At 41.9% G+C, this 26,495-nt stretch overlaps 1 protein-coding gene across 4 annotated transcripts in view; it reads right to left on the reverse strand.

Annotated features, from left to right (window-relative positions):
• The window catches only part of SEPTIN9 (septin 9), a 417,355-nt gene that overhangs the window by 154,302 nt on the left and 236,558 nt on the right, over window positions 1-26,495 (reverse strand). Inside the window, exon 1 of one of the 4 annotated variants that reach the window (XR_011318413.1) lies at window positions 24,554-24,843. The exons of 2 other annotated variants lie outside the window; for them this stretch is intronic. Coding sequence is in view for 1 of the 2 variants with exons in the window: in XM_069752122.1 (XP_069608223.1) it covers window positions 24,554-24,608 (55 nt within the window). In the remaining variant the exon portion in view is untranslated. Of the gene's footprint in view, window positions 1-24,553; window positions 24,948-26,495 lie in introns of those variants that run through there. One more of the 4 variants, XM_069752122.1, reaches the window with a different exon arrangement.

The raw sequence follows: 26,495 nt of genomic DNA on the forward strand, positions 1-26,495 counted from the left end.
TTAATAATATTTAGCAAACTCTCATTTGTGAAATTAGCTCACTATAAATATTGGTGCATATACAATTGGCCATGAACAGACATGCGACTTTAAGTCACCTATGTGCAAAGGGACTATTTAGCAATAATTGGAACAAGTTTTCCATGGGATCATAGCAGAACTCAATATATTGCTTTAACTGATATACAAGTGAAAATATAACAAATAAAATTCTGTAGGTCACCTAGTTAAAGGGTTCTAACTTGCTTTAAGGACTCATGCACATTAGCACAAGGACTATCCAACAGTGCACGGAGCCATACATTATAGAGCTATGCAGCCTTCATCAGATCACATGTACATGTCATTAACTAAGTTTCTGATACAGAACTCCAAGACTATGTCATCTGGAGAATAAATGGAAAATATCATATTATTGCGGATGAGTACTTGAAACTACTTGGTAAAATCTAGTATTAGGCACTAGATCTGTTTTTTTCTCAAGCCTCACTTAATAACAAGAAGATTTAATAGTGACCCCAAGGTCTTCTCTAGTTCCAAATGACCCTTAGTAAGAGAGAACTAAAGATCCCATGGGCATTAGACAAACCTCAAGTCATAGACCCTTATGTTAAATAGTCCCACTGGGACAATGTTGCTCATTATGCACTTTGGATTACTTATTATTTTGCACACATATCCACCCAATTCTATGTAGCCAAGGAGGAAATGTATGTAAAGGGGACAACTCCTTTACAAGCCAAATTGTTGTCAACTTGGGTGTCTATTTTTGACATGGATGACTATTCAATCATCACTACTGCATGGAAAAGTATGGTTGGTGGACTATCCCGAGCTGATCAGAAGCTGGGCCTACAATGATCATCAGATTGCAGGTCAAACTTAAAAGAGGTTGTTATAGTGGGACTACCCTTTTGAAGTATATTGTTAGAAGTGTGTTCCCGGATCGGTATAAGGGTATATCCTCCTTTACCTAAACTCTTTAGCAGAAAATTCCTCTGTCAGAACTGTAAGAAGCAGCAGGGCGCGCGCCTTCTGTAACAATTCATACGTAAGCACTTCCATTTCTGTTAATTACTGAGGGATTATGGATCAGAGGAACTGTGACTTAACTACGGTACTTTGCTACCGGTGGACCTAAACTTTATAACTTCCACAATACAATGGACATAATAACATTTTCACTTTGTTTTATTTCTGCTGACAAAGAGTAACCACATCCTACGCCCAGATGTAGCCCATGGTTCTATACTCCTATTCATTCACCAAAACAGTCAGGAAACAGTTAACAAAAATCCAACATCAGCAAATCTACTTCCAGGACAAAAAGAGAAACACAAGGCCAAATGCAATAAAAAAAAAGCTATTATATTATATGGATTGAGCAGATTTTGGGTAAGCACAGTGAGTTGTTGGAAAACCTATTATGCAATGACGACAAGACGTCTTAGGGTCAGTCATGAAATACTGTATTTATGAGATCCATGTGCCATACAGAAATTAGGGGTTAATTAACATTGCAGAACAACACATATATAGTCTATACAGTGTGCTCTATATAGTATTTCACAGGACCATCACATTGGTATAGGTAACCCTATTGATGAATGAAGGGAAAAATGAACATATTTTCAAGGCTCGCTCATCACTTTGGCATGAGCGCTGGTAATAATAATGTTGAATGCTCCAAAAACAGAAAAAAGGTCTTGTTTCCAATGAGAATGCTAAAGAGGTCTTCCAACACCCTGAAAAGCCCTGCCTGTATGGATAAAAATATCAAACTATCATAGTTTCATCTATTAAAATTCCCAGTACTCCTGTGACCAGGGTCTGATTGGCCCACCGGAGAATCGGAGGATTCTCCGTTGGGCCCAGGCACTGACACCTGCTGGCATACTGGCCAGCAGCTGCCTAGGGCCCCCACTGCTCGAGGGGCCCCCAGCCAGTGGTCTGTCGCTAATAGCGGTACTCCCAGCAACAATGGGGCCCTTGAGTCAGGGGGGCCCGCCGGTGCCAGCGGAGCAGCAGCTGGAGACAGGAGCCTGTCCCCGCTGCTAAAGAGAAATGAATATTCACGCTTATATTCCATGAGGGGGGCTGCATTATATTCCATGAGGGGGGCTGCATTTTATTCCATGAGGGGGATTGCATTATATTCCATGAGGGAGGCTACATTATATTCTATGAGGGGGCTACATTGTATTCTATGAGGGGTTACCCTAACCCCTGCTACATAATTAAGACATATACTACCTTATATTATACTATGATATTAGCGTGTTTTACCACACAATTTGTGGGCTTGTATTTTTTTCTCTGTAGCTACATAGTGAGCTCCAAGAATGATTTTCTCTGGTGGGCCCAAGGTGCTCCAGTCCGACGTTGCCTGTGACGAGCGTCAGGTCCCTCTCTACTCTTTGTGGTTCCCTTATGAAAGCCACTTCATGGTGTTGCCAACATGGTCTCCAAATTAATCTCCTGCTCTCATTGCATCCAAGACAAAAGTTGAAATTGTCACTGAAGAGAGGATAGATTTCCATTCCAGCCTCTTTCGTTGTCTTGTTCTGCACCATGATGGGAACACCTGGTAGCTGGATGTCTGGCTTGTAGCCCAATGTCATGCAAACATTTTATTACGGTTTGTGTAGACACTATGTTAAGCCTTAAGCTTGGTTTGTGATGTCCAGATTCACTTGCAGCACAGAATGGATTATTTGTGGAACCAGTGGTACATATATTTCTCCCAAGTGGTCTACGAGGTGTTTTTCAAAACCACAACACCAGATTTTCACACTGGTCTTACTCACAGAATTATGGTGTGGATAACAATGTACAGCAGCTGGATTTCTCTAACCTTCATTCCAGGTACACTAACAGCTCAGCGTTACATAGATTTGGTTGTGAAACCGGTGGTACCACTAATTCTCCAAATTGTCCCAGGATCAGTTTTTCAACGTAACTCAGAGCTTCATATTATTTGTTCTACTGTTAGCCTGTACGGCCAAAATGTTCTACTAGGGCCTGCCACATCTCCAGACTTGTCTTCCATTGAGCATATCTGGGATGGGATATTGTTGGTCAGCAATTGCAGAGATTTGTATGCACAAGTGCATTCAGAGTCACAGAACATTCCTCAGATAACCATTAATAACCTCAATGATGGCAGCCAAGGTGTGTAAATGCGTATATTTCTCTAACATACTTGATACTGGATAAATTGAGCTGTTTTGAAAATTTTGTTTCCATTTTTTCATAATTTGCATATCATTAACATATCTTTGAAACCTGTGATTAACATAACTGCATGATTTTGAAATGTAGTTTCTGCATATAAATATTTGTAATGCGGATCATAAAAACCGAACTTGAGGAATATCCACATAGTTTTAATTATCCCCCACTGCGTCTTCATATTTGGACATGTTTTATGAATTTACTCTTCAGAGAGACTGTACTATGGTTGATAGCATGGCCAACTGAAATACTCATGCTGCACTGAAAAGAATCTAAATGTATCACTTGCAAGCAAGCATCAAAACTAAAGCAGAAAGAACAATTCATACTTTCTTGACTTGAACTACATGATCTGGAAACTATGTGGAAAAATCAATAATAACGTAACCTAATGATACCTCTTAATCTAACAAAAGAAAAAGCTTGCCTGACATTGCACAATAGTTAGGCTGTTATTTCAGAAGCATCTGCTCTAGACAACTGCCTACTAGTTTGATGCTGATTTCCATCAATAAGTTTCAAGTTGTTAAACAAGCAGAAATTCCGATATTCAAGGGTGTATCTATAGGCAGTAGCGCCAAAAACATTGCCATCAGATGGTAAAAGGGGAACCGTTTACAGATTTTGCACTGGGGCCTAGGTGATCCACGTTATTCTGTATATTCATGTGACAATGGCATGTATTTGGTGGTCCTACGTCTGGGATATCCATTGATTGCCAAAACGGGTGACATGATTATCATATCGAATGGAGTGGTGCTGCATATTTCAATGTCTAAGGGACTATCAGAGAGACCTGAATACAATACTTATTTTTCCATCTTTCCAACATTCTGCTACTGAGCGGAGCAGAAGTGGACATACGCGGCTACAGTTAAAGCCACAATGTCTTGAATAATTGTACATTTATATATATACTAGATGGTAGCCCGATTCTAACACAACGGGTATTCTAGAATATGTATGCGTAGTGTATAGCACAGCTCACGTAGTATATTGCACAGCCCACGCAGTACATTGCGCAGCCCACGCAGTACATTGCGCAGCCCACGCTGTACATTGCGCAACCCACGTAGTACATTGCACAGCCCACGTAGTACATTGCGCAGCCCACGTAGTACATTGCGCAGCCCGCGTAGTATATTGCGCAGCCCACGTAGAACATTGCGCAAACCCACGTAGTACATTGCGCAGCCCACGTAGTATATTGCGCAGCCCACGTAGTATATTGCGCAGCCCACGTAGTATATTGCAAAGCCCACATAGTATATTGCGCAGCCCATGTAGTATATTGCGCAGCCCGCGTAGTACATTGCGCAGCCCACGTAGTACATTGCGCAGCCCACGTAGTATATTGCGCAGCCCACGTAGTATATTGCGCAGCCCATGTAGTATATTGCAAAGCCCACGTAGTATATTGCGCAGCCCATGTAGTATATTGCGCAGCCCACATTGTATATTGCGCATCCCACGTAGTATACTGCGCATCCCACGTAGTATACTGCGCAGTCCATGTAGTATATTGCGCAGCCCACGTTGTATATTGCGCAGCCCACAAAGTATATTGCCCAGCCCACGTTGTATATTGTGCAGCCCACGTTGTATATTGCGCCGCCCACGTAGTATATTGCGCAGCCCACGTAGTATATTGCCCAGCCCACGTAGTACATTGCGCAGCCCACATTGTATATTGCACAGCCCACGTTATATATTGCGCAGCCCACATAGTATATTGCGCAGCCCACATTGTATATTGTGCAGCCCTTGTAGTATATTACGCAGCCCTTGTTGTATATTGCGCAGCCCATGTAGTATATTGCCCAACCACGTAGTATATTGCACAGCCCACGTAGTATATTGCCCAACCACGTAGTATATTGCACAGCCCACATAGTATATTGCGCAGCCCACGTAGTATGTTGCCCAACCACGTAGTATGTTGCACAATCCACGTAGTATATTGCGCAGCCCACGTTGTATATTGCGCAGCCCACGTTGTATATTGCGCAGCCCACGTTGTATATTGCCCAGCCCACGTAGTGTATTGCCCAGCCCACGTAGTATATTGCCCAGCCCATGTAGTATATTGCGCAGCCCACATTGTATATTGCCCAGCCCACGTAATATATTGCACAGCCCACGCAGTTTATAGCAATGTGGGCACCATATCCCTGTTAAAAAAAAAAAAAAGAATTAAAATAAAAAATAGTGATATACTCACCCTCCGTTGGCCCCCGGATCGAAGCGGTTACCGACGCTCCTCGCGCGCTCCGTTCTGAAGAGTGCATTGCGGTCTCGCGAGATGATGACGTAGAGGTCTCGTGAGACCGCACGTCATCATCTCGCGAGACCGCAATGCATGGAGCGGTCACCGGGGCGTCGTGAGGAGCGGGAAAGGCCGGTTCCTGATCCGGGGGGCCACCGGAGGGTGAGTATATAACTATTTTTTATTTTTTTAATTATTTTTAACATTAGATCTTTTTACTATTCATGCTGCATAGGCAGCATGAATAGTAAAAAGTTGATCACACAGGGTTAATAGCAGCATTAACCGAGTGCGTTACACCGCTATCAACGCTGCCATTAACACTGTGTGAGTGCTGACCAGAGGGGAGTATGCGGGTGCCGGGCACTGACTGCGGGGAGGAAGGAGCCGCCATTTTCTTCCGGACTGTGCCCGTCACTGATTGGTCTTTCTTGATGAACATTTATAGTACTGAGCAAAAGTTTTAGGCAGGTATGGAAAAAATTTTGCAGTGTAAGAATGGTTTAAAAAATAAAAATGTTAATAGTTAATTTTTATCAATGCTAAAACGCAGAGAAAGGCTGAAGGGCGGTTCAATAATGAGTGTTTGCAGGTAACAGTGAAGCATGGTGGAGATTTGGGCTTTAAGTTTTGGGCTGCATTTCCACAAATGGAGTGGGGGATGGTGTCAGAATTGATGATGTCCTCAACGTTGAGAAATACAGGCAGATACTTATCCATCAAGTAATACTATCAGGGAGGTGTTTGCCTGGCTCCAAATTAATATACAACAGAACCAAAACCCCAAACATACAGTCAATTTCATTAAGAACTATCTTCAGCATAAAGAAGAACAAGAAGACTGTAAGTTATTATGATATGACTCCCACAGAGTGATGATCAGGCCACCTAGAGACAGAAGGATTTGTGCAAGCCTTCATCCACTGAAGATCTGTGGTGGATTCTTCAAGATGTTTGGATCCTCCATGCTAAGTTCCTTTAAACACCTATAAGAATTGATGTTACTTTGAAGGCAGTCACATGGTTAACGTTGCAAACCACTTGTAAAACAAGCAACTTTGCATTTTACCTCTTATTAAAAATCATATCTGTTTTCAAGAATGGAGTTTTTTTTTTTAAATTCTATAGTTTACTGCTCATTTACTAGTTTACAGACCACCCCTGCAGTCGGACAGTGGCTGGTTTCCTAGGTGTGCGTATGCAAGCTGTTCGCTATACATCCAGCATGCACTTTTCTGAAGGTGGCAGGATCCAGCCGATTTCTGTGCCCCTGCACCTCTCTGTTGTTTCAGAGGCAATGCTAACAGTGTTGGAGAGCGCAAAGTTCAGACTTGCAGCATGTCCATTTCCTGTGGCCTGAATTTTTCAGAAGTCTTCAAGAGTGCACCACCCCCAGGAGGAAGAAGAGCGATGCGCTCCTGAAGACAGAAGATTAGTAAATAGAAAGGCAACTGGCAATAGTAGAGGGGAGGTTGGACTGTAAATAAAAGATGGAGTAAGAGGGTTGAATAATGTTGGTGTAGCTGATTTTGATCTGAGCAATATACATAAAAGAGAAATTTCAGGAGGACCATGTTTTAACTTAAAATGACTACCTTTGGCACTACATCACTGATTCACTAGAACAATTTTACATTTTTTTTCTATGCTCCTCCATCCCAAAGTTTTGTCCCCCTGTAATAACGGTGCACATTTTTTATTCAACGAACTGGGCGTATACCACAGAAATTCTGGGTGGGAGTTTGCTCTGATGCTGGCCAATCAAAATATGGCAATGCACACCAAGACATTTTGTGGTCTACTCCCAGTTCGTTGGAAGGGAAAATTTAATTTGCATTATTATTATCATCGGGGAGCATAACTATGGAACGGAGGGAGCAGAGAAGAAAAACTAGTCTAGAATCGATAGAATAGCGACAATTAGAGGAGGCATCAGTTCACACTATAAGGTCCAGTGACAGCTCTGCTTTAAGTTGGCCATACACATGAGACTGATTTTGACAAGCAAAACAAGCCCAAACAAGTAATTTATAAGGGGGTCTTCCCACTGTTGTTTGACAGCAAATGTCATTGTACTCTCGCTATATGGTGACGTGCTGAGACAGATGGGGTGCAAAGGACAGCCATCTTAGATATATGTCCACTTATTCAGAACATTTGAAGTACTAAAAGATTGCAGGAGTTGGGCAAAGTCAAAAATCCAATTTCGCACATCAACAGTTCTCTCCATTATTAAATTGAGCATGCACGTACATGCTGTGGAAATTAAACCAATTCTACAGTATTCTGTATTAGGGCTCATAAGTACAAATGCTAACCTTGGGATTCACTGATAACTTCCTGTTTCCTATTATTTGTTATGAAGCTGTATTATACTATTGTGTTGTAAACTATAAAACTTTTTCATTATAACTTTTTTTTCCATCAAAAGGTTCAAGATACTTTACTTCCGCTCCTTTTACATCTTTCTAATTAATTTGCAATCCTTCAGAAGTGTAATTTTGAATGTTTAGGGTTAAAATGCTAAATCTGTAATGGGTCCTCCCACACCTCCATCCCCCCCAGTCATTTTCCATGTGCTATTGATGATGCTGGTGTCTTCCTATGTGGCAGAGGGGCCCTTTGACCCCATCAGATGTCATGGCCTACAAATGACTGCTGTCTCCTCAACCCCTGAAGTTACACCCCTGCCTGCATTGTGATCATTGTGCTTTCTTGGCTTCATGCCTGTTTGATATGCAAACCACACAATACATTTATTAAAGCCATGTACTCAGAATCCCCCAGTCTATTTATTATGCAGCTGTACATGTCTATGCATTGAGAATTTTTGGCCTTCATGTCAATCCTACAATTACAAAACCCCTTATCAGTGGCCAGATGCGCTCAGCCTTCCTATGATAACTGTACAATAAGGGTGGGGGCTAGGGAGGTATCCTGTCACTTCCCCCCTTCCAACTTTTCAATGGCTAGGCCAAATACAGTGATTGAATTGTGCTGCAAAATGTATCTCATAACAATGCAACTATGGTCATCTGCATGTCTTTGTTATCGTCTTTCATTAATCTCCAGGCTCGCTGTACTACGCAGTACTATTTTTATATTATTTGATGGAATTGGATATAAAGTATATTTTAGCTCTGGTTATTAATCTAGTATGGAAAAAGTGGAACCTAAAGACTTACAAGTACAGTATAGTCTACTTGATATGCAGCTATATGTACTCACTACCTGCTAAATGCCCCATTTATGGGAACCTGTCAGCCAACTCCACACATTTTTACATATGTAAGTAGCATTATGGCTTTATAACCACATATCAGCCAATCAAGCCAGTTCTGAGAAATCTCGGCTAGAAGTTACAGGCAAACCATGGAAGTGCACTGAGGGTGTGTCAATGCACTTAGACTGCTTTTTCCATCCCCCGGTGCACTTCCCATCTGATTTCCATATGACTTGCTAGATTTGAGTGGAAAATACAATATATATAATTACATATACTATATATATATATACTAGATGGTGGCCCGATTCTAACGCATTGGGTATTCTAGAATATGTATGTAGTTTATTTATGAAGTTTTCAGAATAATGCAATTTATGCACAGGATTCAGCCGGCCGGGCGCGACCAACTAGCGAAGCGTGGTTCAAATTCTGCGCCAATTCGCAGGCGGACTGCGACTGTCGCTGATTGTTTGCGGCAGTCCAGGACCAATCAGTGAAGCCAGGGCCGGCTCCAGCTTTTTGAGGGCCCCAGGCGAAAGAGTCTCAGTGGGCCCCCCTCTTTAACACATACCACAATTCATGATGCACAGATACAGCAGAGAAATATAGCACAGCAAAGTAGCATATAACACAGCCCACGTAGTATATAACACAGCCCACATAGTATATAGCACAGCCACATACTATATAACACAGCCCACGTAGTATATTGCCTAGCCACGTAGTATATAGCACAGACACGTAGTATATAGCACAGCCACTACGTAGTAAATTGCCCAGCCACGTAGTATATTGCCCAGCCACGTAGTATATTGCCCAGCTACGTAATATATTGCTCAGCCACGTAGTATATTGCACAGCCACGTAGTATATTGACCAGCCATGTAGTATATTGCCCAGACACGTAGTATATAGCACATACACGTAGTATATAGCACAGAGACGTAGTATATAACACAGAGATGTAGTATATAATACAGGCCACGTAATATATAGCACAGGTCACGTAGTATAGAGCTCAGCCCACATAGTATATAGCACAGCCCACATAGTATATAGCACAGAGATGTAGAATATAACACAGCCCATGCAGTATATAGCTAGCACAGCCCACGTAGTATATAACACAGCCCACATAGTATATAGCAATGTGGGCACCATATCCATGTTAAAAAAAAGAATTAAAATAAAAAAATTGTTGTATACTCACTCTCCGTCGGCCCCCCGGATCCAGCCGAAGCGTTTACCGATGCTCCTCGCGACCCTCCAGTCCCAAGAGTGCATTGTGGTCTCGCGAGATGACGTAGCGGTCTCACGGGACCGCTACATCATCATCTTGCGAGACCGCAACGCCAGGACCGGTCACCGGAGCGTCGCGTGGAGCGGGAAAGGCCTCGGCTGGATCCGGGGGGCCGATGGAGGGTAAGTATCTAATGATTTTTTTTTTTTATTATTATTTTTAACATTAGATCTTTTTACTATTGATGCTGCATAGGCAGCATCAATAGTAAAAAGTTGCTCACACAGGGTTAATAGCAGCGTTAACGGAGTGCGTTACACCGCGGCATAACACGGTCCTTTAACGCTGCCATTAACCCTGTGTGAGCGCTGACTGGAGGAGAGTGTGGAGCTGGTACTGACTGCAGGGGAGCAAGGAGCGGCCATTTTGCCGCTGGACTGTGCCCGTCGCGGGCAGGGAGGTGTATTTTGATTGCCACCAGCTCATTAATCTCTTCTTGCCCTGTTAGTACACAAACACAGTGGTCACTACTGAACACTGAAGAGCATGCAATGAAAGATTAGTCCTGAAACCAGTGCCAGAGTCAGGATGTACTTTGTGGGTGGAGTTTCTACGGCCCCCGAAGGATGGTATACATATCCAAATGGCCCTTCGCAGAAAAAAAAGATTCCCCACCCCTGATTTAGAGGATCAAACTGTGCTTTACTCACCCTCTTTGGTTCCAGCACTTATTCCCCGCTGCTGCATCCAGTGTCCATTATTGTCACATTGACAGTGATGCAACCAATCATTAAAAATGAATAAAAGAGAGAAAATAGCATATGGACGGCACTGCCCCAACTAAATCCATAATCTTCAGGAAAGCCGGTACTAAAAAGCTATATCATGTCAGCAACAGCCATGGCAAAAAAGATATCGGGTGCAAAACCATGAAATAACATATGTGTCCCAGGTAGCAAAAGAAAAAAGCAGGATGCACTCACCAATCTTCAAAGTAGCAAATTTTATTGAGTCTTCACAAGTAAAACTTCATGGCCGGGGGAGAAGAAAAGGAGCTCGTGCGAGCAGGGGAGACGACGGCCGTTTCGCGCGATCCTTGCGCTTCAACGGTTCTTTTTTCTTTTGCTACCTGCAACCAATCATTAAGCTTAGTGGCTCTGCACCTAGTTGATGGCAGCAGACACTCGGAGCCATTGAACTCAGTGATTGGCTGCAGTGCTGCAGGCATTAAGAGACACCTGGAGCAGCAGACACCCATGGCAAGACCTGGAGATGGTGCGTAAAGCATGTTTTTTGTTAAAAATACAAACTGCCACAGAGCACAGTGGTTTTCCAAAATTGGAAACCCCCTTTAAGGGCCAACCGATCAGCTAATTTTCTGGCATGTGTTGCATTTCACTTGTTGGGGGAAAATTATGTGCTACCAAGTAGCTTTGTGCTACAAAGAACTATGTGCTACCAAGAAGCTATTGACAAGTAATCTACATCTATCTGTATTCTCTTCTCTAGTTATCTCTGTCCTGTAAGGAACCAGAAATACTGAAATTACAGCTAATTTCATCCAGGTGGCCACCACTGCGATATTCATTTATTAGGGATCTCATTTTGTACTCTCTTGTTTGCACAGGTACAGACTACTATTTTCCAAGATCTCACATGGCCAACTCAATTGTGATATTTTATCAGTTTGTATCAACAGTAATACTTTTCTGCTTCTCCTGAAATGTTCTTTAATTTGAATGGTTATTTCAATTTTGGGTATTTTTCGATAGATGAGGTAGGAATAGTCTAACATTTCTGGTGAGACCTGTGTCTATCTCAAAAGTGAAAACTTCAGGAAATATACCTTAGCCTTTTCACACATACAAGCATCTGCATGTCTTAATAGTACAATATTGTAGGATGCCTTTTTGTAATATTTGAAGAGTCATAATTCTGACCTACATAGATCAAGTTCTAACATTTAGTATTTCCTACTTAAACGGTAACTTGTCTCGAGATTCATGTTGCCGAAACCACAGGCAGAATGAATCAGAGCTTGATTTGTAGCCAGGAATATGTTTCTTTGAAATATTTTGGTGTTTCAAAGAAAACATAGGTTGAATATCCGGGAAGGTACCAATGAATAGATGAGTTCCCCTGAAGGTGATTAAGAAGTCTCTTGCTATGGGAAAGACCTGTCAATCACATGGAACAGTGCTGGGAGGAGCTGGCCAAGGGCAGTGCTGGAATATTCTCGTCTATTCCTATAGTTACCCTACAGATCTTCTAACTATATGTTTCTTAAAACGCTGATGCATTTTAGAGAACAATGTATTTGCAGTCCAGTCTATGATTGCTGCTGCCTGTGTTTTAGGCTACTTTAATCGCGTAACATGTATCCTTTGAAAAGTGCTGTGAGAAAGCTAGCCAAATTAGCAGTACTGATAGCCTTGAACTGACATATTTTCATAACATATGATATTGTCTTGTTACTTTCACTCCGACGATAAGATTTTCTTAGCAATAGAGTTCGATTTCTAGGAGTAAAAGACAAAAATCAACAGTTTAAAAAAAATGGTTCCCAATCTGACCCAATGTTCATGGTTACAGCATTTCAAACAGATCAAGCAGGATGGAAAAAAACAATGAATAAGAACTCCTACTGTCACTTCCTGCACTGCTGGTGGAAATCCCATCTTGTTATGATGGGGGATGAGTTTAGGACGATGATGGACACATAAAAGTGAGGGCGTGAGGATGAGGTGGGGGTGATCTGACACAACCTGACCTCCCTTTCAAAGCTCGCTTTTTCTTGGCGTATAAATAGGCTGCACCTTAAGTTTTTGCTTATCCATAAATTCTTGTGACAATGCAGATTTTAAGGAAATTTTTGTTTTCGACTAGGGAAAGTTATAATTTACACCACCTTGTAAAAGTGCCCGAGTTAACTAAATATTAAAGTTTGTGTTCATCTTTCATTGACCATCATGTTACTTCATAGGACTGTAATAGCACCAGAATATACTAATGGGTTTGCTCCAGAAGCTAAAATTCTCAACTGCTGCCCTGAAAAGTTGACACCTGAATATTGGCTATAGTCAAGAATTTTCAATGTCTACTTTGCTACATCTTATAATATATGATGCTTCTCTGCCACAAGTAAAAGAATAATGTTCTGCTACTATATTAAATAATTTTCCTGTGTAACCAGTAACACATTTAGGAAAGGGATCCCAGCATGTGTGAGTTTGTGAAATTGACATTTGTGAAGGCCATTTATGGTTAAAGGGATTGTCTAGACAGAGAATAATCATCAGTGGGGGTCCGACACTTCGCACCCCCAATGATTAGCTGAAAACAGCTGTGGCGGCAGCTGGATGTAAACATGTTGAGCAGAGCAGCTCAGCACAGCTCCTTTCAATGTGTAGTGGCCGCTGCTGCTCTTTTCAATAGAAACTGCGCTGCAGTAGCAGGCAGCGGCTACACATTGATAGGAGCAGCACTGTACAGTATGTTTACGTACTGCGGCCGCCATAGCTGTTATCAGCCGATCAATGGTGGTGCGGCATGTCAGACCTCCACCGATTTCACATTACAAAATGATAACAATAATAATACATATTAGAAAATAATAATATTTTATGCCAATATAACCCTTTTAATACCGTTAGACTAAAAATGCTTTTATGCCGATAAACAACCGCCGATCGTTAAATATTTACTGATCAGGGGTCATTGAACAGCCTGTTTAATTAGGCAGACAACTCTTCAGATGTGCATTGAACAATCCGCAATAGATCTGTCAGTGCCCATAGGCTGCCATTGTTCTCGGCAACATGAACCATAGTTACATAGAATGATGAGCTGCCCAGAACGATGATCTTCCGTACAGCAAAACGTTCATTCGTCATGTGATCCACAGCCTGTTAACACTGCAAGTTTATCATGAAAAGAATGTTCCCAGGAGTGCTCTTTCACAATAATCGTGCCGTATAATTGGACCCAAAGGCACTATAAACTAATTCTGTTACCAGTCATGCTAAGGGCTTTTACTAAATATCTACTAGAACCGGAGTTTGAGTGGCAGTGTCTGGATAATTTTTGGAGGACCTATATGTGAATCTCAAACATCAGGCAATGATTACACAGCATAAAATGTTTTCATGGAATATAGTTACTTAGGCTATGTTCATATGATGCTTGAGCATACAGTCAGTAGAGGCTAATGCCTTAACCCTGTAAAATACTCAACCATATCTGCCTACTCCACTTGGCTCCACACGTGACCAAAAATGATCATCTACAGAGTGCACAGTGACTGTTTGCTTCATTAAGGACAATGCCCTCGTTAGCGCAAACATCAGAATCCCGTTATTCCAGGGTTTGAGGTGTAAGTCCTGACGCAGCCACTGCCAGTAGGATAGATGTGAATATAGCTTTAATGATTCTGAGAAAACAGATCTCAATCAAGATCAGCCTTTCCTACTAAACCAAACCTTGTTGATCCAGAAGAGAGCAAAAGACCTTGAAGTTATAGTCCATTGTGCCAATTCTTGCCTGACCTAGATTGTACACAGATAACGTGATACATAAAGATGTTTGACAAAGTTGTAATTTTGACATTTGTATAAATATTCAAGCGAAAAGTAGTTTCTTTTCCCTGGCATGTTACTTGTGACATATGATTGAAATGCTGCTGTTATGCACGGTTTCTCCAGTTCGATTTCTCAGATCCTACAAATATCAAGCAGTTTCCCAAAGAGCTATTGTTTTGCAAAAGACATTGCTGAGTGTTTGACTGCTATGACCCATGCAAGTGCTGGAATAAAGTGGAAGACGCACACTCGTCTCTTGACACTTGGTCTTTGCACTTGATAAAGATGCCGATACAAAATGAAATGCGTTGAGATTGTGAATGAAAAAAAAAACAGATTATCACTCCAGCAGCGTAGCCCACCTAACATGCTTCATCCAACAGGATCCAACATTTCATGGAGCCATGGGACAGCGGCAGCTGTGTTTCTTCATCCCTACATAGGAGTCGTGCCTGTCCCATCTCCACCAGGTGAGCGTTACCCAAGCACTTACCCACTCTCCCTCCATCACCCAATTCTGCGCTCTGCTGCCCACATAACCACTTTAATATTGAGTTACATGTGAAATTTGGAGTGTTCACTCAACAATCTATTTAAAAATGGGCCACAAGGTAAAATATAACAGATTTTCCCTATTGCAGGGAATGTGTCATCAAGTTTTTCCATCTAATCTGAGAGCAGCATAACGTAGAAACAGAGACCATGATTACAGCGATGTGTCACTTACTAGACTGCTTGTTCTAGTTTTGATAAAATCACCATCTTATCTGCAGGAGATTATCACGAGAGGACTAGTAAACCTGCTGCTATGTAGTCCTCCATATTCATCACGCCCCCACCATTCATTGTCAGGTTTCTGCCCATACATATTGTACACCAAAATCTGAAAATTAGTGATGTGGGCAGGGTTATACAGAGCTCAGCATTCAGAGAACTGCTAGATCTGCAGCAGATACACCAGTGATTTTATAAAAACATCAAGTAGCCCAGTAAGTGACAAATCACTGGAATCGCTTTCTCTATAACATGCTGCTCTCAGATGGGGTTAGCATAATCCTGGTGACGGATTCCCTTAAAAGGTGATGAAAATCTCTGATTAATATGACTATATCTGACCTCTGTAGTAATATTGGATTCACGTCCTACCTGCACATGGCCGTCTTTACTTGGACAACCCATTCTCACTTGCGATATTCCCCAAATTGAATAAAACACCTTGTAGTCATCTCCAATGCCAGCAATGTTCCAGTGACATTGGGACCAGGTTTCCCAAGGATGACGTCACGTGATCCCTGCAGCCAATCAGTGGCTGCTAATGGGCCACTTCATTCTCAGTTCCTTCGGACATATGCTCTCTGACTCCTCCAGACGTCAGTTACATCCAAAGGCGGTGAATGAAGCGGCCGCTGATTGGCTGCAGGGATCACGTGACATAACAACATCACACAAGCCCTGGGAGACCCGGGGCTGACATTGCTGCAGCGGAGGTGAGTGTAAGGCGTTTTTATTGTAATACTGTATTTGGGAAGGAGTTGTGGAAGTAATGGACAACCCCTTTAATCAGATCTGTGCTGACTCTCGCATTCAGTAACTGACTACCTCATTATATATCATATCTGTTAATGCTACTTTCGCAATAGCCACAGGTAGAGATCAAAATCCAAAGTATTTTTTGTCAGAGCAAACTCTGGTTTCTGGAAGCAATACTGATCACGAATCCACTAATCCGAATCAGGACCATGTTGGCTTTAAATGGACAGGCAGGCGTCGATCTCCATCCTGTGGTTGTTGCAAAACTAAAACTCCCAGCATGTTCCCGAGAGTGGTAGTTTTGCAACAGCTGGAAAGCCACAGGTTGCAGACCAGTGTGTTAGAGGTAATGTTGAATGGGTCAGAAATGGAATTCCGGGATCGGTAACTTCCATTCTGCCCAGTAAACTCACCTTGTGGACTGAAATGCCGTAAGCCCCAGGCTGCGTCCTGAACACCTGGGGTGTAGAATGCATTCCAGATAGTACACACTGTGCTATGTGCAGCCTAACGGGGGACAAGCAATATGTCACCGTGTGAGGTTGCAAATCACTACGCAAATGATACTAAGTCATACTTAAATGTTTAACTAAACACTGTAAATGATTTATTACAAGTGCTTCACAAGTTTCAGAGGAGCAAAGTAATGCTCTGAGGCTGAGGAAGTATTCATTCACAGGAGGTCTAGTCATGGCTAAGCATCCTGACAGTGATGGCCCACAAAGAATGAAATGCTTGCGGCAAATATATACTGGCCATGCATGTCAAGGTAGAGAAACGAGTTCTACGGATGCTGAGGGCTCCTCAGTGCACAGTTTGTCATCTTCCTCTCTCAATAAAATATTGAGAAAATGCATTAAAAATTGCTAGTCAGCATGGGATTGCAAATAAACTAATGACATACTTGCGGTCAAGTGACAACCACTCGAGGAGGCAGCAGAGCGGAGTCCTGTCAGCGTGCACAATGCACAGTGTCAGGATTTTTCAATCCGCAGTTACATAGTGTGATTGTAGAAATTTAGCTGAAACCCGAAAACCGCTTTTTACTATGCAGAATAGACTGGTAAAGATGGGTGAAAGCACAGTCAAAATTTGAATGGTATAGAAGGGGTTGTCTTTTTGAAAAACAATTAAGCCTATAAACCTTCTTACCATGGCATGTCAGGCATGTCGCACTCCATAAGGAGAAATGTTATCGTTTAGATCCCAGTCAGAGGCCTTTCATATAGTCAAATCAGATCAAATGCTTTGCACTGAGGAGGGGCAACACCCTGAAACACGTGTCTGCAAATTGAGATTCTGGTTTGGCTTTTAACCTAAGTCATATGGCAAGGCTCATTAAAAGGGTCGATATTGACTTTTAGGATTGACGCTTCCAGTTGGTGGTACTAGAGTTCAAGTCCTCTTCCTCTCTGAAGAGGCAATTTACATATTTAATTTCCAGAGGATCATTGCAAGGCCTATACCTTACTCTGTCATGTCAGGCATGCCACTCTCCTCAAGGAAATATGTTACTATGTTAGGAACAGGCCTCTCATACAGCCACATCAGATCTCATACTTTGCACTGAAGATGGGCAACACCCCGAAACATGTGTCTGCCAGTTGAGGTTCTGGTTTGGATTTTATCCTACATTATGTGGCAAGGCTCGTTAAATGGTTTATATTGACTTTTAGGATTGCTGCTTCCTATTTGTGGCACAAGAGTTCAAGTGCTCTTCCTCTCTGAGGAGACAATTTCCATAAGGAAAATTCCTAAAATCATAAATCTTTATTGATAAACTGAACCTACACGTTGGTTCACACCACAGACTTGACCAAAAATACAAAACATACACTGTGCTCACACATAAACACTAAATTTTAAAAATGTGGTATACTAGGTATCCCTGGTGAGTACTAAACTCACACCTACCTGACTGCGGGGGTTGGCACCCTATGGGGGAAAACGTTGTGGTGCCCCCACTCCACGGTGGCTATCCCTAGGGGCCCTGTTATGCCCTGTAGCCACTTGGGAGCTCCCACTACCGGCAGTCTAAGGAAACCGCTGCAGACTATACACAGATATTCCTACACTAAAGGAATCCTAGATCCCCACACATAAAAACAATAGTATAATTAGAACACAGAAGGCAAAATATTGGCGTGCTGGCGATGGAGTTTTTGGAGCAATCATTCATAGTTCCATCACAATTGTTATGGATGAGCCTATTTCAATACACCACATAACTCTCAGATATCTGATCATCAAAGTATAACGTAGGAAGCACAAATCCAAGCACTCATCTCACTTCGTCCGCCATTTGCCATAGATCCACAGCGCCTCTACGCGGTTCGCCCAATTGGGCTCCTCGGGAGGCTCGATTCATAGATAGGATGTGTCCTGATGCGGTGTAGGTAGGTGTGAGTTTAGTACTCACCAGGGATACCTAGTATACCCCATTTTTAAAATTTAGTGTTTATGTGTGAGCACAGTGTATGTTTTGTATTTTTGGTCAAGTCTGTGGTGTGAACCAATGTGTAGGTTCAGGTTATCGATAAAGATTTATGATTTTAGGGATATTTAGGAACCTATCATCTGATTCATGCTGCCTGAACCATGGGCAGCATATATTAGACATTGGCTGCATTACTTCAATTGTGAAATATTCACCTAGGGGTCTCCTGTTTCTTTGACCTCCCCTGGCTTTACTATTCATTGATATCCCAGAAATGCTATATACAGTTGACCTCCCCTGGCTTTACTATTCATTGATATCCCAGGAAATGCTATATACATTTGACCTCCCCTGGCTTTACTATTCATTGATATCCCAGAAATGCTATATACAGTTGACCTCCCCTGGCTTTATCATTGATTTCCCAGAAATTCTATATACAGTTGACCTCCCCTGGCTTTACTATTCATTGATATCCCAGAAATGCTATATACAGTTGACCTCTCCTGGCTTTACTATCCATTGATTTCCCAGAAATGCTATACTGTATACAGTACATCACAATCTAACAATGATCAGTTATATAAGAACACCACTCTTGTTGTAAGAAAGAGCTCTGCATACTTGTAGTTACACCCATTGTTGGGCCGGGATCATGTGAGATTCAAGTGTAAGAATTTTCACAAAGATTTCCAGCTTTTAATTAATACTGTTACCACATGTAGGGCACCATATCAAAGGGCTTTGGATAACCTGAACAGAACACAGGGAAACTATGTACAGTATAATCCTGCTGACTTTTTCAAAGCCACTTAATTAGATACCCATGTAAAATTATTCATGGGACGGACAAGTCTGTGTGACATCTTATGACATGACAATGAAACTGTCTAAAAAATGTAAAGAATTGATAAATTCATTATAAAGAGAAAAAAGAGTGACCGGCACTGAGATTCACTAAACCGCCATAGGAAGTCTGCATATATGATCTACTTCAGCAGGACGAGTGAGGTCTCCATTTTGTGAGTTACGGGTGGTGCTTTGCATATATAAGAACTAGTCCATGACCATAGAGTAAGAAGATAAAAGATGCAGCACTCCCCCGTGATCCTCTTCAAAGTGTGTCCTTTATTCTGCGATACAAGCCATACAGAGTGTAAAACGGCATTCGCAGGGGTATGTGAGGGAGCGGGAGTGAGAAGAGACCGGACGATGGCCGTTTCGCGCTACAGCGCTTCTACGGGTCCATGGATTAGCGTGTAATTTTGACTAAAACCTTTACATTTTTTATAGAGTAAGAAGATAAAAGATGCAGCACTCACCCGTGATCCTCTTCAAAGTGTGTCCTTTATTCAGCGATACAAGCCATGGTCCATGGACCCGTAGAAGCTCCGTAGCGCGAAACGGCCGTCGTCCGGTCTCTTCTCACTCCCGCTCCCTCACATACCCCTGCGAATGCCGTTTTACACTCTGTATGGCTTGTATCGCTGAATAAAGGGCACACTTTGAAGAGGATCACGGGTGAGTGCTGCATCTTTTATCTTCTTACTCTATAAAAAATGTAAAGGTTTTAGTCAAAATTACACGCTAATCAAGGAAGTCATAAGGAAGTATATTTACTAAACACGAGATGACATGGACCATAATAAATAAGCACATAAAATGCCACATTTCCCAACTGGTAAGAATTGACCACTGGACCAGACACAGGAGCAATCTTCTTGTCCTATGTAGTGTTATGACACTAGATGAAGGATTTCACGATCAGGTCTTAGGGAGCCCATGCACATTACATAAAGCTCAACTGAAATGGCTGAATTGAACTATAATGAGTAAAGATGGGCAGATCGATTGCGGGACTCCAATCCATGAGCCAGGTTAATAGTTTCTAGTCACAAGATGCGAGACTCACAAATCGCTTACATGCCAGTATCCCTGGTGCGGCTTTTATTAGCCAGACCTAGCGTGATGTTATCATTGTTGTATGACGTACATATGACGTTACATCAGCTGGCTAATGAAAAGCCTATCCGGGGATCCTGGATGGCAAGAGATTTGCAAGCCTCCCACCAAAGACTACCAACCTGGCCAATGGACTGGTGTCCCCCGAATTGATCCGTACATTTCTAATAACGAGCGGTGTAAAGTGGTGGGATTCTGAAAGTTTATTTAGACTGATTGGGCAACTTAAGATCTATATTTGACCAGGTTATAAATCCTGCTCCTGTCACCAGAGTAAATGACTATTCCCTGTAGTGTATTACCGTCAGCTCTATATGAAATACCGCAGTACACTTGCAGAGGCATTTCTCCGACATTACTGCACAAGTCTGAGTGTTGCCCTGCCGCAGCTATTCTACCACCAATTATAGGAACATTGCTGTCACAGAAGCTTCTCAACTACTTCAAAAACAATAATTTTATGCTGTCAGCTCTCAGAACACAATAGTCTGCAGAAGGAAAAACTATTTGGGGTACCCAATGGAGACTTTAAAAGAACACCAGTGCTATACATTATCCCTGATAATTGGGGGTTCTTGTTTCAGATTTGGCCAAAGATCTTCTAGTCTTTCTGCTTGGAGGCCTATTGACCAACAACAACGGTTTCTGCGAGAAAGTGTGTTGTGGGACTTATCAGAGCTTCTGCCACCCTGCCAGTGCAGTTAGGTCACTTTTTGTCTGAAACAGTACATATGATGAAACCCTGTCAGGAAATTCCCGGACAGATTATCAAAAACCTATTATATAATATAATACTATAATCAGAGGAGTGTCCATGTCCAGTCATTTGATGTATGACTTTAGTTTCTCTTCTTAACCCTGGCATGAAATCTGTTTGCTTCTGCAGAAATTTCTGGTACTTTTATACCTGATTTACCATTGGAATGCCTATATGAATAATATTTATTACAATGTTATTAAAGCCTCTGACAGACATCACAACCTTTATTTTATATATCCATACATGTCTTATATATCTAAATGTCTTATCTTTCCTTCTATGGATTAGTCTGAAAGTGTGTTTGTTTGTTGGCATGACGTTCCACCCTTGAGAATGTCTCCCTACTTGGATATTTGGACAAAATCTGCTCGGGTAATGTGGAATGATTCATTTGAAGTAACTTTCAATTATTAAACTGATGTTTGCCTAACCTCTAGGAGCAGCAATAAAGGGGGTCATGAATTTTTATTTGGTGCAATTCCTAAATTGTCATGTGTACTAAAGTTCTTCACCTCTTCTCTGAAGAGACAATTTTCAAAGGAGCATTGCATGACTTATAAGTCTCCTTACGTCTGCTTGTTCACATGTCCATTTTTGCGCATGAGTGCCGTTTTTTTCTCGGTCCGAGTTGTCTGCGGAGAATATCGGAGACATGTCCAATTTTGATCCAAGAATTGGATCAAAATTGGCAATGCAAGTCAAGAGTTCTGTGAAAAAAAATCAGGCCACACTTAAATGACATCTAAGTGCTCCCCGATTTTCACAGACTATTATGTAAGAGAAGGTGGAGAAACTATTTATTTTAATGTCTCCAGACTCTCCACATACAAGAAAAACAGATGTCCCTAGGTCCACAATCTGATCAGGGTCTGATCAAGAATAATCAGTCTGTTTTTCTCATACATGGAAATATCGGACGTGTGAATGAGCCCTAAGGAGAAACCTTACTCCTTAAACCTGTCCTTGGAATCAGCTCTGACACTTGGCACATTTCAACTAAAGAATTTGCAAATGCTGAAAAATATCCAACATGGCAGTGGAACGTTTGACAAATGTCTACCTCCTATCAGTGCCTGGTACCCTTGCTTGTTCCTGAAAAAAACTAAATGGTCTATATTTCCTTTTCCATCAATTTAAAATCTCTAGTATATGGCCAACTTTAACCCTCAAATCCATGCTCCTTTATTCACAAATTCAAATTCATGCAACCAATCATTCTAAATTGCAATTATGTGAACTAGTTAAGCAGGAAGAGACAAGACATCTACAGGTATAGTCCTACATAAAGGTGAATAGGAGTATTTTTGGCAGGAGCACATCCTTCCTCTGAAATTCCAGCCACCATGCAGCATGTAAAAACAATATCCTTAATGAAGTAACACCATACACTTGAATCACTTTAAAATGGATATGCAGAAAAGAAAACCTCATACTGCTGCCCCACCTTTCAGGATCCCAACTTTTTGAAAGTGACATGCTCAGCTGCTGACCCCATTCAACGTACAAAAGGAAACATGAGAGGCTCAGGCTTTCTTTCAGCTGGGTTGAGATGTGACAAAATACCACCTGACTACTACAAAGAACCAGCAAAATATTAGGATGAAGAAGGCCTCTCGGGAGTAAAAGAGATCACATAAAATCCTGGGGTGCCATCTGGAACGTAACCCAAGGGACATATGAGGACATTAGGCCATCGTTAGTTATTCTGTAGGAACCATGATTGTGGATTGGGATAAGTGATACTAGGGTTAAAGTACTACAAGTTTTAGAAGGGACATATGGAGACATTAGGCCATCGTTAGTCATTCTGTAGGAACCATGATTGTGGATTGAGACAAGTGATACTAGGGTTACGGTACTACATGTTTTGGAAGGGACATATGGAGACATTAGGCCATCGTTAGTCATTCTGTAGAAACCATGATTGTGGATTGAGACGAGTGATACTAGGGTTACGGTACTACATGTTTTAGGAGGGACATATGGAGACATTAGGACATCGTTAGTCATTCTGTAGGAACCATGATTGTGGATTGAGACAAGTAATACTAGGGTTACGGTACTACATGTTTTAGAAGGGACATATGGAGACATTAGGCCATCGTTAGTCATTCTGTAGGAACCATGATTGTGGATTGAGACAAGTAATACTAGGGTTACGGTACTACATATTTTAGAAGGGACATATGGAGACATTAGGCCATCGTTAGTCATTCTGTAGGAACCATGATTGTGGATTGAGACAAGTAATACTAGGGTTACGGTACTACATGTTTTAGAAGGGACATATGGAGACATTAGGCCATCGTTAGTCATTCTGTAGGAACCATGATTGTGGATTGGGACAAGTGATACTAGGGTTACTGTACTACATGTTTTAGAAGGGACATATGGAGACATTAGGACATCGTTAGTCATTCTGTAGGAACCATGATTGTGGATTGAGACAAGTAATACTAGGGTTACGGTACTACATGTTTTAGAAGGGACATATGGAGACATTAGGCCATCGTTAGTCATTCTGTAGGAACCATGATTGTGGATTGAGACAAGTGATACTAGGGTTACGGTACTACATGTTTTAGGAGGGACATATGGAGACATTAGGCCATCGTTAGTCATTTTGTAGGAACCATAAGGGTGGATTGGAACAGGTCATAGTAGGGTTACAGAACTACAAGTTTTAGATTGCAGAATCCATTCTTAGCTGCAAGACTAATAGTGAACAAAGGCAGATTTGTGACTCGCCTCCATCTGTCAGTGATTCACTAATACTCTGCTGGGAGTCAGAATACTTGTCTCCTTATCTCGTCAGACAATATTTGATACACATCTTGTATATATCATATTGTGTTGGAAATGTCATACATAACTGTAGCACTTGTCAATTCTCGCTCTTATCTGTGCTGTGCATTTTTAGCTTTCCATACAGATGTGTTGCAGTAAAATCTATTCTATGTCTCATGCTTCCTCCCCCTCTATGTGACTCACCGCTATTTTTTCTGCTCTTTCTGAGTAATTTTCAGCTCGCTCTCCTTTACCCTTCATCCACCATGTCTCTCTCTCGTTCATTACCTGTCTCTTTCTACAGCCACTATTTCCTGTCCATACGTCTCGATTCGCATTTTCGATATGTATATTTAAAAACCCATATCCGTCCTGCACACCATTTTCTGCTAGTCTACATATATCTCTCCTTCCATTTTATGCATTACAACACACGTCTTCATTCTTCCCCTCTCACAGACGCACATACTGTTGGAATAGATCACCATACATTCAGAAGACGTAAAAAAAACGAGAAATCTGGTAATTACATACCTTCGAAATCGGATATAATACCTTCCAGGTGCGCATTTACTGTAGGATCCGACATTTCTTGGGATCGTCCACAATTACCCGATCTGCCTGGATCCCAGCAGTGATTTGTTTCCCCCCTCTAAACAACAAATCCCAAATTTGGAAAAAATGGGCTCACATCAGAAGCTGCCGCCAAGAAGGGGGAAGGAGGAGAGGGAGGGGGGAAGGATTCTCCTGTTATGACTGCGATTGTAAACTTTTTCCCTTTAATATGTGTGGGGTTTTGTCTCTCACTCTCTCTCCCTAACTTGAAGCTGAGGATAGAACACAGCCCCTAAAGGCTGATTTGAATCAATGGTGCAAAGGCAGCCTCAAACTCCACCCATGTCACACACACAGACACACTCACACACTCACACTGCTGCACATCTCACATTCCCTAGGCTTCCCAGCTCCACCGAGGTGGCTTGTGGCAACGGCTAGTAACCCTTTGCAACCCACAATTTTCATATTTCATTCCTGATTCCTGGAATAACTTCCCGGTCCTCCTGTATTTAGAGGAAATTAATATTTTTTTATCTATTTTTTCTAACTGCGAGTGCACGTCCCAGCATGCGGATGAATTTGTCATTTCGCTTTTTGCACTTTAATCTATTGTATATACTGAAAACTTCCTTGCTAAGTAAAAACAACATCTAATACAACTTGATAAATAACAAAGTCATCTGTGCGCCATCTGTATATTTTCTGACTGTATGATCTTTTTGCCGCTCTTGTCGCAGGGTGGATATTACAAAATCCTATTTATTTATTTTATCACAAAATTTTGCTACAGTTTGTCACTCCCCATGATTAGTTATCTTCTTTCCCCTGACAACATTTCCACTGCTGTCATTAATGGTTTTGCTAAATTCCATTTCCTTCCCTAATTCCACAGGTTGTAACTTTCCCAGTATCTCTTTTTGATTCCTCAGCATTGAAAAGCGGGTAGTTCAGCAGTTGAGGGGTTACAGTGATGGCGTCACCATATCCTGGAGCTGGATTGATAGGCAGCAGGAACTCCCGAAATATCAAGAAAGAGGAAAGGCCAGCTGTCAACAGGAAGCCAGCCACACACAGGGGGGTACTGGCTTTGACATATGTTCACTGGGCCAGTTTTTGTGGGTGGTAAACTTGCCAGGCGCATATTGTGACAGCAGCATTGTCTCCTTGCCTGTAGGCTCCTTAGAACCCTACCCAAGTCTGCTTGCATGCTACTGTTTTTGTGCTGACAGTGATGAAGAACATGTTGGCACACTTTCACAGGGAGTTAATTATCAGCAGTGGGCAGACCATTTGTTTATAATGCTAACCCACAGTGTTAAGTAAGATGAAAAGTTGCAAAAAGAACTACAGTTGTGCTCAAAACTTTACAAACCCCAGCAGAATTTTTGCTTTCTTAGCCTTTTTTTCAGAGAATATGAATGATAACACCAAAACTTTTTCTCCACTCATGGTTAATGGTTGGATGAAGCCATTTGTTTTCAAACTACTGTGTTTTCTCTTTTTAAAGCATAATGACAACCCAAAACATACAAACGACCCTGATCAAAAGTTCACATACCCCATTTATTAATACAATGTATTGCCCCCTCTAACATCAATGACAGCTTGAAGTCTTTTGTGGTAGTTGTGGATGAAGTTCTTTATTTTCTCAGATAGTAAAGCTTCCCACTCTTCTTGGCAAAAAGCCTCCCAGTTCCTGTAAATTCCTGGGCTGTCTAGCAAGAATTGCACGCATGAGATGAGAGCAATCCCTGCAGCTCTGCTGCCTGCAAGAGAAAATGGGAGCGGAGCTGCAGGGAATGCATCCATCCTGCTTCCTGCCCGCACTTCCTGTCTCATACATCATCGTTCAGCGCCGCAGCTGTAGAAGACAGGAAGCTGCCGGCGATGGTGCGGCTTCAGGATACCGTGCACAGAG

This window comes from Ranitomeya imitator, chromosome 2 (genome assembly GCF_032444005.1).
Source record: "Ranitomeya imitator isolate aRanImi1 chromosome 2, aRanImi1.pri, whole genome shotgun sequence".
Lineage (NCBI taxonomy): Eukaryota > Metazoa > Chordata > Amphibia > Anura > Dendrobatidae > Ranitomeya > Ranitomeya imitator.